This window comes from Rutidosis leptorrhynchoides, chromosome 3 (genome assembly GCF_046630445.1).
Source record: "Rutidosis leptorrhynchoides isolate AG116_Rl617_1_P2 chromosome 3, CSIRO_AGI_Rlap_v1, whole genome shotgun sequence".
Classification (NCBI taxonomy): Eukaryota; Viridiplantae; Streptophyta; class Magnoliopsida; order Asterales; family Asteraceae; genus Rutidosis; species Rutidosis leptorrhynchoides.
This window is the reverse complement of record NC_092335.1, coordinates 130,136,195-130,153,032: the sequence shown is the minus strand read 5'-3', so window position 1 is coordinate 130,153,032 and position 16,838 is coordinate 130,136,195. Positions and strand designations below refer to the sequence as shown.

The 16,838-nt window shown below is 36.1% G+C and overlaps 1 protein-coding gene across 1 annotated transcript; it reads right to left on the bottom strand.

Moving 5' to 3' along the window:
• Positions 1-15,969: 15,969 nt before the first annotated feature.
• On the bottom strand, positions 15,970-16,608 carry LOC139900380 (uncharacterized). The gene has a single exon (XM_071883154.1). It carries the CDS (start codon positions 16,606-16,608, stop codon positions 15,970-15,972), a length of 639 nt encoding a protein of 212 aa, XP_071739255.1.
• Positions 16,609-16,838: the final 230 nt, after the last annotated feature.

Here is a 16,838-nt window from a genome sequence, read left to right as displayed (position 1 = left end):
AAAACCCTAATCATTAGCCAAGTTAAGTCCTAAGACGCTTTCTAATACAAGGTTTATGCATCAAACACATACATTAACCCACTTAGGACCATTTTGACTCATTTGACCATTTAAAGTCAATACTCCCATTTCGGGTCATCCACTAACCCACTTAACACCCCTTTACATATATTTAAGTGTGCTAGTGATTTAACTAACTAATTTAAGCTCATAAACATAATTTGATACTTTGAAAACCCTAATTAGTCATCTTTGGGTCTACATGACCCAAATTCACCCAAAACCCCCAAATTACTAGCAAATGGGTTTTAATGTTCATCACTTACATAAACCCTAACTCTTATACAATTAAAATAAGGAAGTTAGGTTTAGGGCTTACCACAACTATCAAAACGTAGCAAAAGAGGAGATGAACAACTTTAATACCCGAGCTCTAACCCGAAATGAGCTTCTTCTTCCTTAAATGGAGCTTTCTCACTCTTGAATCACTCTCTCTCACTAGAATTAATGGATGGTGATAAAGTAGATGGAAATGGAGTAAAGGAGACTCCAACAACTGATTTGGGGCCTTAAAGTCGGACCCCAAAGTGATTTTACCAAATTACCCCCAAAATATCTAATTTGAAAAGAAGAAAGAATCTGTCAGCCCGTAATGGCGCGGCGCGCCATAAGGCCGCGCAGCGCGCCAAATGCCCAGTTCAGCTTCTTTTGCATTTTAATCATGTACAACAAAACTTCCACTACAAGAATCTTAAACACACGTATGTACAAGGAAAAATACACGGGTCTTACAACTCTCCCCCACTTATTCGGATTGCGTCCTCGCGATCCAAGTCGCATGACAAGAAGGAAGATAAACCAACACAAACTCTTCGGGCTCCCAGGTAAACTCGGAACCCTTACTCCGTCGCCATTGAACTTTAAAGGTCCTAACCTCTTTATGCCTCAACCTTTTGACCTTCTCATCGAGTATAGCAATCGGCTCCTCAATATACTCTAACTTATTGTTTAGCTCAATCTTGTCTAATGGCACTCAAGATGAATCATCCGCAAGACACTTACGGAGATGGGAAACATGAAATGTATTATGAATCCCCGCAAGCTCTTCGGGTAATTCCAAACGATACGCGACCTCACCAACACGAGCTAAAACCTTAAATGGCCCAATAAACCGAGGAGCTAACTTTCCCCGTTTTCAAAATCGAATAATACCTTTCCATGGCGAAACCTTAAGCATCACAATGTCACCTTCTTGAAATTTGATCGTTCGTCTACGTTTGTCGGCATACGACTTTTGCCTATCTTGAGCCTTTTTCAAATGCTCTCGAATTTTAAGGACCCGTCCTAATCCATCCGGACGAAGTCCATATCGACTGCAAACGATTCACAACAGTTGATTACATCGCGAGGTAATTGACCTCTACATGATAAATTTTACAAACATTGCATTCGTTTTTAAAAGACAAACTTTCGTTACATCGACAGTTAACAGACATGTAAAGCATTTCATAATATATCCAAATATAATTGACTTAATAATAATCTTGATGAACTCAACGACTCGAATGCAACATCTTTTGAAATATGTCATGAATGACTCCAAGTAATATCTCTAATATGAGCAAATGCACAGCGGAAGATTTCTTTCGTACCTGAGAATAAACATGCTTTAAAGTGTCAACCAAAAGGTTGGTGAGTTCATTAGTTTATCAAAAACAATCATTTCCATCATTTTAATAGACCACAAGATTTTCATTCCTCATAAGCATGCGTCCCATACATAGAGACAAAAATATCATTCATATGGATTGAACACCTGGTAACCGACATTCACAATATACATATAAGAATATCCCCATCATTCTGGGATCCTCCTTTGGACATGATATAAATTTCGAAGTACTAAAGCATCCTGTTCTTTGGATGGGGCTTGTTGGGCCCGATAGATCTATCTTTAGAATTCGCGTCAATTAGGGTTTCTGTTCCCTAATTCTTAGATTACCAGACTATATAAAAAGAGGCATATTCGATTTCGATCATTCAACCATATAATGTAGTTTCAATCACTTGTGTCCATTCCGTAAAACATTTATAAAAACAGCGCATGCATTCTCAGTCCCAAAAATATATATTGCAAAAGCATTTAAAAAGGGATTAATGAAACTCACCTAATGTATTTTGTAGTAAAAATACATTTGACTATATTGAACGATGCACGGTTGGCCTTGGATTCACGAACCTATATCATTTGTATATTTGTTAACACCCATATTTGTAATCAAACAAATATATATATATAATTTGTTAGTTATATCATTTTTATATTAATAACCTATATATGTCATTATATATATATATATATATATATATATATATATATATATATATATATATATATATATATATATATATATATATATATATATATATATATATATTAAGTAGTTAACCATATTTATATAGTTAAGTTTTGTATTAAATGTATATATGTATATTTATATTTATACATATCTATATTTATTTTATAATATTTTTTTGTTTGTTAACTTAATGATAATACTAATAGTTTTTTTTTTAAAATGATAATACTTATGCTACTGGTAATACTAATAATAACAGTAATCTTCCTAATAACACCATTGATAATGAATACTTTTAGCAATAATGATACTGATAATATTATTGATAGAAATAATGATAGTTATATTATTAATAATTAATAATGATATAATAATAATAATGGCTTTAATACTAATTCCTATATTCATAAAGAAAGTATAATAATACAAGTAATGCTTATCGTTAATACTAGTCTTAATAATAAAGATAATAATAATTTTGCTCATTTTAATAATAATAATATTCATAATAATAATGTTAACATTAACAATAATTAATATACTCATAAACATAATCATAATAATTAACAATAACATTGGTGATACAATAATAATACCAATAATAACACTAATACTTAATAATGATACAAATAATAATAGCAATAAAAATAACAATAATCATGATAACAATACTAATAATAATCCTAATAATAAAAATTAGTAATTAATAAGTAATAATAATAATGATAATAATAATAATAATCTGAGAAAACTACCTCAATTGGAATGAGTTCCAAAAAGAATGACAGCCCCTGGACTCGAACCCGTGACCACACTCTAACCCGCTAACACCCTTGACCACTCATCTGCCTTTGTATTTCTCAAACATTTCAGATCCTTATTATATTTAACTCAAAACGAGTTGTGTTTCTTTTTCTTCTCTTTCTTCCCAGAATCCCTTCGATCCACATTTCAATCTCAATAACAAATACTAAATTGGTTTTAGACTTTAATAACTAAAACAGAATCAATTATCTATCCATGATTGTTTGGTTTGGAAAAAGAAAAAAAAAATATAAATAAATACATACCGTCGCTGTATAACAAACGAAGAACAAAATTTTGATTTCAATATTGAGCTCGTTTCAGCCGAAAATTCCTAATGGAAATACGTTCTAAATCAGTCCTATAAACTTCTGAAATCCTTAATTTGTCTTGAATCAAAACACAGAATTCGAATTTTCCCATGAACAATTTCTTTGACTTTTCTATCTTAACTTTGACTCGACAAATTCGCGATGGATATGGTGAACTGAAATCCATAAATTTGCAGATAGTTTATATAAACAATTACCAACAACTTTGCATTTAAGAATTTTTAAATTTCTTTCAAAATCTAGCTGTTGGTAATAATGAACACGAGCAGAGTATTTTCCTTGGGTGTTCTTCCGTATTTGAAGTGATTTTCAATGATTCAGACTTTGTAAAAAAATATTTGTAGTTGTTAATCGCTATTGTGGTTTTATTGTTTACACCCAACACTGATTTGCATCAATTATTGGTTCAAATACCGATCGACAGAGGGATATTTCAAAGGACAGAAAAAAAGAATAAAAAGATTGAATATGATTGTTAACTAATTCGATTGTGTTGTGCTGAAAAGATTTGCTGTTAATAATTTAGAGGCAGATGACAAAAATGATGTGCAGTTTGATAGTTACACTTGGATTCTTAATTTGTTAATATAATTTACACCGTATATAGTTTATTAATAATTAATAATTATAATTATTTTAATAATAGTCTAAATACAAATAATATTATTAATATCAATAATAATAATAACAATAAAAATACTAATAATAATAATAAATCATAATAATAATAATTTTAGTGAGCTTGATAATAATGATAATGATAATTAGAATAATAATACTAATTATATCAATATTAATAGTAATAATATATATATATATCGAATTTCATATTTATATGACACTAATATTATTGATATAACAAATTATGCCTAACAAATCTTATAACTATATATTAAGTTAATAATATAAATACTAACATCAATATTAAAATGAAAATAATAAGGACATTAATATAATAATTATATTTTAACTTTTAGTTTATTTAAATATATTGATATTTCAATTTATTAACATGTAATATAACATATTTTTAATATTTAATATTTACTTACAAATATTTACATAGACCGAAATATTCTAATTTCTTCCTTATATATATATATATATATATATATATATATATATATATATATATATATATATATATATATATATATATATATATATATATATATATATATTTTTGTAATATAGTTATAATGATTATGTATTGAAATTAGGTAATTATATTATATTATAACTTTCAATTATCTATCGTGTTTTTTTTTTTTTACAAGTATTCATTTATTTAACTTCATTCAATATTAATTGATTTACAATTGAGTGTTATCAATCTTCAAAGCCATATCTATATACTTGTATATATAGGTTTATCTTAATAATAAGTCTTATTATACCTTATATTATTTTACATATTTATCTCAATCAACTAAATCGTATATTATTTCAATTTAATATTTATTTTTAACATACTTTAATTAATTAACATCTTTAAATAACAATTTTAATTATCCTAAGTTATTTTTCATAATAACTAAATTTTATACAGTTCATTAGTATATTGAATTTATACTATAAGTATTTACATATATAATTATTTTTGTGTACATTTCTATTTTTAATTAAAGGTTCGTGAATCGTCGGCGATTGGTCAAAGGTTAAATAAATTCATATAAACAGTTCAAAAGTTTTTAAACTTAACGTGACAGACTTTGCTTATCGTGTTAAAAATATATAAAGATTAAGTTTAAGTTTGGTAGGAAATTTCCGGGTCATCACACGAATCACATCAATTTTGCTATTCGTCTCCAATACCAAATCGGTACTCCCGATCTCTCTTTGACCCACTTCACCCCAACAAATTGGAGTTCGACACCTTCGCCCATAAAGCATCTCATAAGGTGGCATCCCGATACTAGTATGATAACTATTATTGTACGAGAATTCCACCAAAGGTAAGTGCTCGTCCCAACTACCGCCAAAATCAATAATACACGCCCGTAACATATCCTCGAAAGTTTGATTCGTACGTTCGGTTTGACCGTCCGTTTGAGGATGATACACCGTGCTCAATTTCAATTGCGTACCCATATCTTCATGAAACGTTTTCCAAAACCGAGATGTAAAACGGGTATCTCGATCCGAAATAATAGATATAGGAACAACGTGTCGAGAGATGACTTCCTTGATAAACAACTTAGCCAAAGTCTCCGACGATATCGCTTCTTTAATGGGAAGAAACAAAGCACTCTTCGTCAATCGATCAACTATCACCCAAATCGAATCAAATTGGGTTCTCGCCATTTTAGGTAACTTTGTGATGAAATCCATGGTAATGTGCTCCCATTTCCATTTCGGGATTTCTAACGGTTGTAACTTACCATACGGCTTTTGGTGCTCGGCCTAAACTTGCAAACACGTGACGCATTGCTCAACATACTTCACAACATCACGTTTCACGCCCGGCCACCAATAATCCTTCCTCAAGTCAAGATACATCTTCGTCGCGCCCGGATGAATGGAATACTTTGACTTATGTGCTTCATCAAGTAGCACTTGTCGATAATCACCCATCATAGGCACCCACACCCTTCCTTGAAAAGACAACAAACCACGCGAGACCATAGTGATGAATTCCGATTTCCCCACAATTCGCTCCGCATGCTTGTTGTGAACGTAAGCCTCTATTTGAATCACACCAAGTTTTTCAAGGAAATCGTTAGTAATAATCATACGTAACATTCCCAATCGTAACGCCGGGTGATGACTCTTTCGACTTAACGCATCCGCGACCACATTCGCCTTGCTCGGATGATAAAGTATTTCATAATCATAATCTTTCACCACATCCATCCACCTACGTTGACGATAATTCAAATCTCGTTGATTAAAGAGGTGTTTCAAACTCTTATGATCCGAATAAATCGTACTCTTGACACCATACAAGTAATGGCGCCAAATTTTCAACGCATGTACAACCGCCGCCAACTCAAGATCATGAGTCGGATATCTCGTCTCCTGTTCCTTTAATTGTCGTGAGGCATAAGCGATGACTTTACCTCTTTGCATTAGAACACACCTGAGCCCATTTAACGATGCATCACAATAAACCGTCATGTCTTCCACTCCTTCTGGCAACACTAACACCGGAGCTTGACACAACTTCTCTTTTAACAATTGAAAAGCAATTTCTTGCTCGTTCTCCCAATTAAACCTCGCGTTCTTCCTTGTCAACTTCGTCAATGAAGAAGCGATCTTAGAAAAGTCTTGGATAAACCGACGATAATAACAGGCCAATCCGAGAAAACTTCGGACCTCCGTAGGCATAGTCGGTTGTCTCCAACTCTTCACCGTCTCTATCTTCCTCGGATCTACTTGAATGTCGTCTTTGTTCACAATGTGGCCAAGGAATTGAACCTCCCTTAGCCAAAATTCACATTTGGAGAACTTAGCATACAACTTCTCCTTTTGTAAAGTCTTCAACACTTCACGCAAATGACGTTCATGTTCGTTAATACTTTTCGAGTAGACTAGTATGTCGTCAATGAACACAATTACCGACTTGTCCAACATAGGTTGGCACACTCGGTTCATAAGATCCATGAATGCCGCCGGTGTATTCGTAAGACCAAAAGGCATAACTACGAATTCAAAATGCCCATAACGTGTTCGAAAAGCCGTTTTCTCGATATCTTCCTCACGGACCCGCATTTGGTGATAGCCGGACCGTAGGTCAATCTTTGAGAAATACGTCGCACCTTGGAGTTGATCAAACAAATCGTCAATCCGAGGCAATGGATAATGATTCTTGATCGTCACCTTATTCAACTCCCGATAATCGATGCACATCCGCATACTTCCATCTTTCTTTTTCACGAATAAAACCGGAGTGCCCCATGGCGAAGCACTCGGTCGAATAAAACCCTTCTCAAGTAACTCTTGGGTTTGATTTAACAACTCTTGCATTTCCGTCGGCGCTAAACGATAAGGAGTTTTAGCAATGGGAATAGCTCCCGGAACCAACTCAATGCAAAATCCAACTTGTCTTTCCTCCGGAACACCCGGTAACTCGTCCGGAAAAACTTCTTCGAATTCACTAACAACCGGAATTTCACGAATGGGTGGTGGCTCATCACGAGTATCAACAACATGGGCAAGAAAAGCCATGCCACCACTAACAAGGAAATGACATGCCCGTGCAAAAGTGCATATCGGCACAAGTCTTCTACGCTTATCACCGTGAATAATTAACTCTCCCCCACTTGGGGTCTTCACACGAATAAATTTTTCATGGCATGCAATATCGGCTCTATTACGATCGAGCCAATCCATACCCACAATAATATCAAAGTCGCCCAAAGTCATCGGAATGAGATCTATCTTAAGGTTTTCGGCACCAAACACAACATCACAATTTTTGCACACATCGACCACTAGCACCGTCTTGCCGTCCGCTATTTCGACTTCTACCGGACGACTTAACTTAACTAACGGTCTATTAAATTTTGGCACACATTTAGGAGACACAAACGACAAATTTGCACCGCTATCGAAAAGAATCCTTGCCGGATTAGAATTAACCATGAAAGTACCTGAGACAACTTCGTTCGATTGTTTGGCTTCATCATTGGTCATCAAATAGTTGCTACCCCTAGCCATACCCGCCGCTTTCTCTAGACGCTTAACATTATCGTTTCGCAAATCGGGACACTCCGACTTTCGGTGTCCTTCTTTGTTGCAATTAAAACAAGTGAGCTTGTTTGTTGAAATTAGCTTCGGACAATCTCGAACCATATGTCCACGTACCCCACAATTGTAGCAAGTAGGGACAAAGTTCCCAAAACCACCGGTAGCGCCCTTCTTCACACTATTGACACTTTCGGAACCCTTCTTGTTCTTGTTCTTCTTGTTTGAAAAGTTAGAATGACTAGAACCTTCAAACTTTCTTTTGGAAAATGTGAAATCGCTCTTTCTTGTAACTTCCAGCTCAAAACCCCGAGCCAATTCGAATAACTCATCAAAAGACTTAGCCATACCCCGACTAATCTTACCCTTGAACTCATCATTCAAAGTACGGTAGAAATCCTTCATTAGCTTGTGATCATCACCCACATATTCTGGGCAAAAACGAGTCTTTGCCAAGAAGGTAGACTTGAGAGTGACCAAGTCCATTGACCCTTGTTGCAAATTGTGCAATTCTTCATGGATTCTATCAAGATCGGAAGAAGTTCGGTATTCTTGGAAAAATTCCTTCTTAAACTCCTCCCATGTCAAGCTCATGCATTGCTCTTCACCATATAAATTGATCTTATCGTCCCACCACAACTTGCCCTCCTCGCGCAACATGCTAGACCCATACCTTGTCTTTTTCTCGGGAGGACACTCCGCGGTGCGGAAAGCCCCCTCGATATCGGAAATCCAACACGTGCTTTCAATGGATCTCGCACCCCATTAAACATCGGAGGTTGAGTATCCTTGAAATTTTTGTAGTGGAAGTCCCACCTTCCACCCCCACCATTACCTTCACCCCCTTCGCCTCGAGGATAAATGTATCTAGCCTCTAAAGCCCCCTCTATTGCAGCTTTCATTCGATCATTGATCATTTCGGTCACTTGTCCATCGACCGACTCTTGGAAGACTTTTCGAACGTCGTCAAGAAAATACCTCTTTAGCCTTTTAAAGATGGCCTCAACCTTGGCCGTGAGTTCAACGTCCTCACTCGTACCTCCGTCATTGGTGTCGTGTCCATTTCTCATCTTCATTCTATAAAACGAAGTAAATTAAGCAACAGAATGAAAGGACTTAACCCATAAGTATTTACATATACACCACACTACCCCGTCTTGCTCAACAATCATCGTACATCGCTTGTTTGACACGATTTGAACCCATAACAATGGTAGCTAATCATTGTTACGCGAGCACATCGCATTAACTCACTAGTACCACGTCTATCTCGCTTGACGATTTCAAATACCACACCAAACAATAGCGCATGATTAGTTCACATAAACCTATGTACTAACCAAGACCGGATCCGACCCAAAGTCCTACAAGTCCCGCATAATGCGCATACACAAAAGTCTAAGTCTAGGCGCCTATCTCAAGTCACCTAAATCCCTTAGACCATGCTCTGATACCACTTGTAACAACCCAAACCAAACCACGAACAACTCGCGTAAAAATAACAAATAATTTTTTTTTGCTGGAACAGCATATGGCGCGGCGCGCCATTCTGGTCTGTCCAAAAAGTCTTGAAATGCTAAAAAGATTGGCCACTTCCCGACCTAATTAGGCAAAACGCTTTTAACAACATATTCAAATATGTAAAACTAACACATTCCATTAATAAAAATGAGTTTTACGAAGCGGGGCCCACATCAGCCATTTTACGAGTTTAATTCAAAGTATGAGTTTCGACCATCAAAAGTTTAAGTACCAAACTACACTACGAGCATGGTGTTTGGGATTAAACTACCCAAGTCTCGGTCAATACTCCAAAAGCTAAATAGCCCAAAAGCATTCTCTAGCAACGACGGGATCTCTAATCCAAGATGATGCCCTTACTCTTGTCTACAACCGAACCTATAAAAAGGTAAACAACGAGAGGGTAAGCAAAGCTTAGTGAATGCAATAATTATACACATACATATATAACTTACTTACTTACAAACACTTACACCAAATCCGCATACATACTAGCTACATATTTAGCATACCCTTCACATGTATAACGCTAAGAACCACGAACACAAAGCTAGTATAACAAAAGCATATAACACAACAATACACTATGCTACAACGCAAATATAACGATGGTGTTCACAACATCCATAGTACTCAAGATCTCAAGGCTAGCCCAACGAATGGTATCGTCAACATCGAACTTTAATCCCATTCGCCTACATTAATGTGGTAACGTCAACACCGAACTTTAAACCCACATATGAGGTATCGTCAACAACGAACTTTAAACCCTCATCAACGTCACTACAATAATCGTATGGCATCGTCAACATCAAAATTTAATTCCATACATGAGGTATCATCAACAACGAACTTTAAACCCTTATCAACAACACAATATACTCTAGGGTATGGTACCGTCAACATCAGACTTCAACCCATACCCCACAAGTAAATAAACTATATACATACATATATAATTATTCCACTCACCTCAACGCCTTGGTGAGAGATAACCGAGCTTTCAACTTCAATGTAACGCACCTATTACATAATACATAATATCAATCACAAAGCCAAGTTGGTTAACCCACTATAACTCCGTTCTAGGGTTATCTTGACCCATGGTGCAATTTTGACCCATTTGCAACCCTAACCCTAATATTTGGGTTAACATCCCCAAAACCCTAATCATTAGCCAAGTTAAGTCCTAAGACATTTTTCAATACAAGGTTTAAGCATCAAACACATACATTAACCCACTTAGGACCATTTTGACCCATTTGACCATTTAAAGTCAATACTCCCATTTCGGGTCATCCACTAACCCACTTAACACCCCTTTACATATATTTAAGTGTGCTAGTGATTTAACTAACTAATTTAAGCTCATAAACATAATTTGATACTTTGAAAACCCTAATTGGTCATCTTTGGGTCTACATGACCCAAATTTACCCAAAACCCCCAAATTACTAGCAAATGGGTTTTAATGTTCATCACTTACACAAACCCTAACTCTTATACAATTAAAATAAGGAAGTTAGGTTTAGGGCTTACCACAACTATCAATACGTAGCAAAAGAGGAGATGAACAACTTTAATACCCGAGCTCTAACCCGAAATGAGCTTCTTCTTCCTTAAATGGAGCTTTCTCACTCTTGAATCACTCTCTCTCACTAGAATTAATGGATGGTGATAAAGTAGATAGAAATGGAATAAAGGAGACTCCAACAACTGATTTGGGGCCTTAAAGTCGGACCCCAAAGTAATTTTACCAAATTGCCCCCAAAATATCTAATTTGAAAAGAAGGAAGAATCTGTCAGCCCATAATGGCGGGGCGCGCCATAAGGCCGCGCGGCGTGCCAAATGCCCAGTTCAGCTTCTTTTGCATTTTAATCATGTACAACAAAACTTCCACTACAAGAATCTTAAACACACGTATGTACAAGGAAAAATACACGGGTCTTACAAGTCATTCTCAAAAGAACGGTGAACAGTTAACATGCTATATATAGTAAAGTTTTTGCTTCGAATAGCTTAGGACACAAATCCTAAGAAAAGATTTTTAAAGTTAATATATATATATATATATATATATATATATATATATATATATATATATATATATATATATATATATATATATATATATATATATATATATATATATATATATATATATATATATTTTTAAAACATCTAATAAATTAGATATACTTTCATAAGTTAATAATTATTATTATTTTATCCGAGTGTTCCGTTGTCCTAAAAGACATTATCTGCGGTTTCTAAACTGTACCATTTTCATTGTAATTCACATCCGAATTATGATATCCAATTAATATATTTGTCATATTTATTCTAGTAATCCTATAAGGATCAAGTATGCATTTATTATGTTAAACACATAAGATTTCAAGTAGTTACCATTAAATAATTAACAGAAAATTAACATAAGTAACGAAAAAAGTAGGGTTGTTATAGGCTTGTCCGTGAAACTTCTCTCGAGCGTAAATGTACGGGCATGTCTTCGGAAGATGGTCCTCTTGCATACCGATGTTATTGTAAGAAAATGTGAGAAGAAATATATTAAGGCTTGCAGATTTTTCCGTGAGAACAAGGTATCCTTTGAATGCACGGGTGAAACGAAAAAGAATCATGGTAAGATGAAGAACCCCGTGACCATTTCCTATAATTGAGAAAATAAGAACCCCGCACTAATTTTTAATTTAAGTACCCGGAGAAGTTATTGTGCTTGTTGCTAGATGTATAAACGATTGAATTCTATAATTTCTGTGTGTTTACAATCGGCTGAATGGCAGCCATATATACACGAGGTATTGCATCTATTCCTAACAATTATCCCTCTATTTTGGGAATTGATACATTCAAATAATATCAAATAATAACTAATCTATTTATGTAACTAATTAGCTGAGATTGTCTCTATTACTCCCCCGCAGTTGAAGCGTTCGGTTTCCGAATGCATAAACTGGAACGAAAGTCTTTAAAGAGAACACGATGAAGACCTTTTGTAAAAATATCATCCATCTGAAACCGAGTAGGAACGTGAAGAACCTGTACTTGACCCTTAGAGACCTTTTCACGCACAAAATGAATATCAAGTTCGATGTGCTTGGTTCGCTGGTATTGTACTGGATTACCAGATAAGTATATAACACTAATGTTGTCGCAGAAAATGAGTGTAGCCTTGTTAATGGGACACGAGAGTTCTAATAATAAATTGCGTAAACATCAAGATTCGGCAACAACATTGGCGACCCCTCGGTATTCTGCTTCGGCACTAGATCGAGAAACCGTGGGTTGCCGTTTGGAGGACCAAGAAATTAAATTGTCACCTAAGTACACACAGTAACCCGATGTCGACCGGCGTGTATCAGGCCAACCAACCCAGTCTGCATCGGTGTAAGAAACAAGAGAAGTCGACTTGGACTTTGAAATAAACAAACCGAGTGAAATGGTTCCCTGAACATAACGAATAATACATTTGAGGGCAAGCATGTGAGATTCATGAGGTGCATGCATGTGTAGACACACTTGTTAAATGCATATGAGATATCCGACCGTGTAAACGTGAGGTACTGAACTGCACCCGCAAGGCTTCGATAAAAGATGGGATCATGGTAGAGATTGCCAGCATACCTACTTTGCTTGCCACTGGTGTCAACGTGTGCTGCGGCCGGGTTACAGGAGAGCAAACCTGCTCGTTGAATTATGTCTTGCGCGTATGCTAATTTATAAAGAAATAGACCATTGGGAGTGGGTGATACCGATATGCCAAGGAAGGAACTAAGCGGACTCAAATCCTTCATAGCAAATTCATTAGCAAGCTTAGATAAAAGTACATCACGAAGAGAGTCTGAAGATGTTACTAAAAATAATATCATCCACGTAGAGTGAGAGGTATGCGTCATGAGCTCCATGTCGGTAAACAAACTGAGAGTGATCACATTTTCTATGAAAGAAGCCAAGCGTGTAAACAAAATCTGCAAAACGTTGGTACCATGCGCGGAGAGCCTGTTTTAGACCATACAATGAGAGTTTACGTAAACACACATGATTAGGTTTGGATGAATCCTTAAAGCCAATTGGTTGATGTATGTAAACCGTTTCATTTAAGGTGCAATGTAGAAAATCATTATTGACATCCAATTGATGAATCGGCCAAGAGTTACTAACTGCTAATGTAAGAACCGTATAGATAGTTTCCGGTTTAACAACCGGGCTAAAAGTCCCATGATAATCGATGTTAACTTGTTGTGCCCGCCCATCACCCACAAGACGAGCTTTATAGCGCTCAAAAGTACCATCCGATCGAGTCTTATGACGAAAAATCCACATAGATCTAATAACATGCATATTACGTTATCGCCGGACTAGTTCCCCCGTCTTATTATCAATCAAAGCTTGGTATTCATCGATCATGGCACGATGCCAACTAGTATCGGCAAGAGCAAGTTAGGATTAGATGGGATAGGTGAAATGGAGGTGGTGGCGAACAGATTAAAGAGGATTTTTGGCTTAAAGGTACCGGTCATGGTGCGAGTAATTATTGTACGGGTAGGTGAAACAGTGGAAGTTGAGATGTTTGTTGAGACGAGATGGGATCGGTAGCAGAAGGTGGCAAGGTCATGTCATTGGAGACTGTGCTCGTTCCAGGAGAAATAGGTGAATGTAGTGGGCTAGGTGGTGAGAGCCCAAGAGGAGAAGCGTGGGGTGACGGGCTGGAGGATAATTGAGAGGGAGATTGGACTTGAGTTTGTGGTGGTGAATTGGGCCGTGTAGTAGGCCCATTAAGGGATGACGTAGGAGACATAAATAATGGGTTTACAAGATCAGTAAGGAATTGATAAGGAGTGGGATTATGGGAGTTAGTGGAGCAGAATGGGAAAGTTGTTTCGTTAAAGATGACATGACGCGAGAGTATGATTTTTTTAGTAGTTAGATCATAACACTTATAGCCACGCTGATTTTTAGGATAACCAAGAAAATGACAAGGGGTAGAGCGGGATTAGAGTTTATTAATGGTGGTAGATGAAAAAAGAGGGTAATATAGACAACCGAAGACTTTGAGATGGTTGTATTCGGGGATGCGATTGTAGAGCATAGTGATTGGAGTAAGGTTGTTTATTGTTTTATTAGGTAAGATGTTGAGCAAGTATGTTGCCATTTCAAGGGCGTGTGGCCAAAAATGGGCGGGAACGGACGAATGTGTCATGATGGTGCGCATGATGTTATTCATGGCACGAATCTTTCTCTCGATTTTACCGTTTTGAGAGGATATGTAAGGACAAGAAAAACGAAAAACAATGCCATGCTGTTTGCAATAATTATGAAAGAGATGATTGTTATATTCCGTGCCATTATCACATTGAAACGCTTTAATAGCCTTTTCAAATTGAGTTTTAATGAGGGTTTGGAAGGTAAGAAATATATCATAGACTTGAGATTTATTATTGAGTGGCATGGTCCATAGGAAGTTTGTATAATCATCTAAAAACAAAATATAGTATTGATGACGTGCATGACTAAGTACGGGTGAAGTCCATAAATCACTATGTATAATATCAAAAGCATTTAATGTAGAATTATTGGAGGAATAGAAAGGTAAACAAACATGTTTGCCAAAAATACATGATTGACAAAAGGAAGATTTATTTGGTGGATTACATTGAATGTAATCTTTATTGCTAATAGCACGTCCGGATGACCTAAGCGTTGATGCCACAAATCTGATGAAGAAACAGAAAAGCAGAATGCAAGGGAGTTATTTGCAACTGTGGAAGAGGATAAAGATCACCCGTACTGTTACATCGTGTTTTGTGAGTTCATGTCGGATAGTCCTTCAAAGTAAAACCAAAAGGATCAAATTCAATAAAAATACAGTTATCAGTGGTCAGACGACGGACAAAGATTATGTTTTTAATAAGTTGTGGAACATGAATAACATTAGAAAGATAAAGAGGTCGATTGGGATTTATAGGGGTAGAGGTGTGACCGATGCCATTAATTGGGGGTGCTGTGACCATTACCAACAATTACATGTTTAAAAGCATTTGAAGGATAATAAGAAGTGAGATTACCTTGAGAACCTGTCATATGCGAGGTAGCACCGGTGTCGAGATACCAATTATCGTCGGAAGAATTTAAGGTCATTGTATGCATGGCCTCTTCGATGTCAGTAGCAGTAGCAGTATATGCAGAGTAATTGTGATTGGGCCTCGGGCCCAAGATGCCAGATTGATTTGGTGAATTGGGCTTGTCATGATTCTTCCAAAATTATCATAGATCGTGCATCAAAGAACGATGGAGTAGGTTTAGTATGGGCGAGCATAGTACCAATTGTTCGATAACTGTCGCTGAGACCTGCAATCATCTGTAAGACCAGGTTTTCATCTTTGATATCACCACCAACACTATTTAATTGGTCAACAATATTCTTTAATTCTTGACAATAGGAAGACATATCTGAGAAATTTTCTTGTCTGATTGTAGAGAATTGATGATGGAGGTGAATTGCTCGTGATTGTTCATTGTCTTGAAAAATGCTTTTCACCGGATCCCATGTTTGTTCTGATGTTTGATCAGGTTTCATGATGGTGAGAAGAATTTCGGTTGATACAGTTCCATAGATCCACTGCGTGACAATAGCGTCTAGGCGGGACCAAGATTCAGGTCGAGTAGGAGGTGGAGTGGATTGTTGGGTTGTGGATGAGTTGCCTGTATCAACAGAAGTAGGAGGTATGATGTGATCGATTACTTGAAAAGCGCGACAATGAATCTTGAATAGTTCGGCCCATGTGCCATATCGACTATTCTTCATCTCAAGAGGGATGGGTATGAATTTTTTTATGTTATTGACAGAGATTGCAGGGTAAATACGGTTTGTATCTGTCGTCATTTGTGATATGGGTTGTGTTTGAGCATGGTATAGCAGAGAAGAAAGAAGAGATTAAGTTAAAGAAGAGTGAAAGAATTATTGGCCTGATACCATGATAGATGTATAAACGATTGAATTTTGTAATTTCTGTGTGTTTACAATCGGCTGAATGGCAGCCATATATACACGAGGTATTGCATCTATTCCTAACAATTATCCCTCTATTTTGGGAATGGATACATTCAAATAAT

What these genes read in the sequence shown, in the direction of transcription:
- LOC139900380 (XM_071883154.1), bottom strand. Translation starts at nt 16,608, where the DNA reads ATGACGACAGATACAAACCGTATTTACCCTGCAATCTCTGTCAATAAC.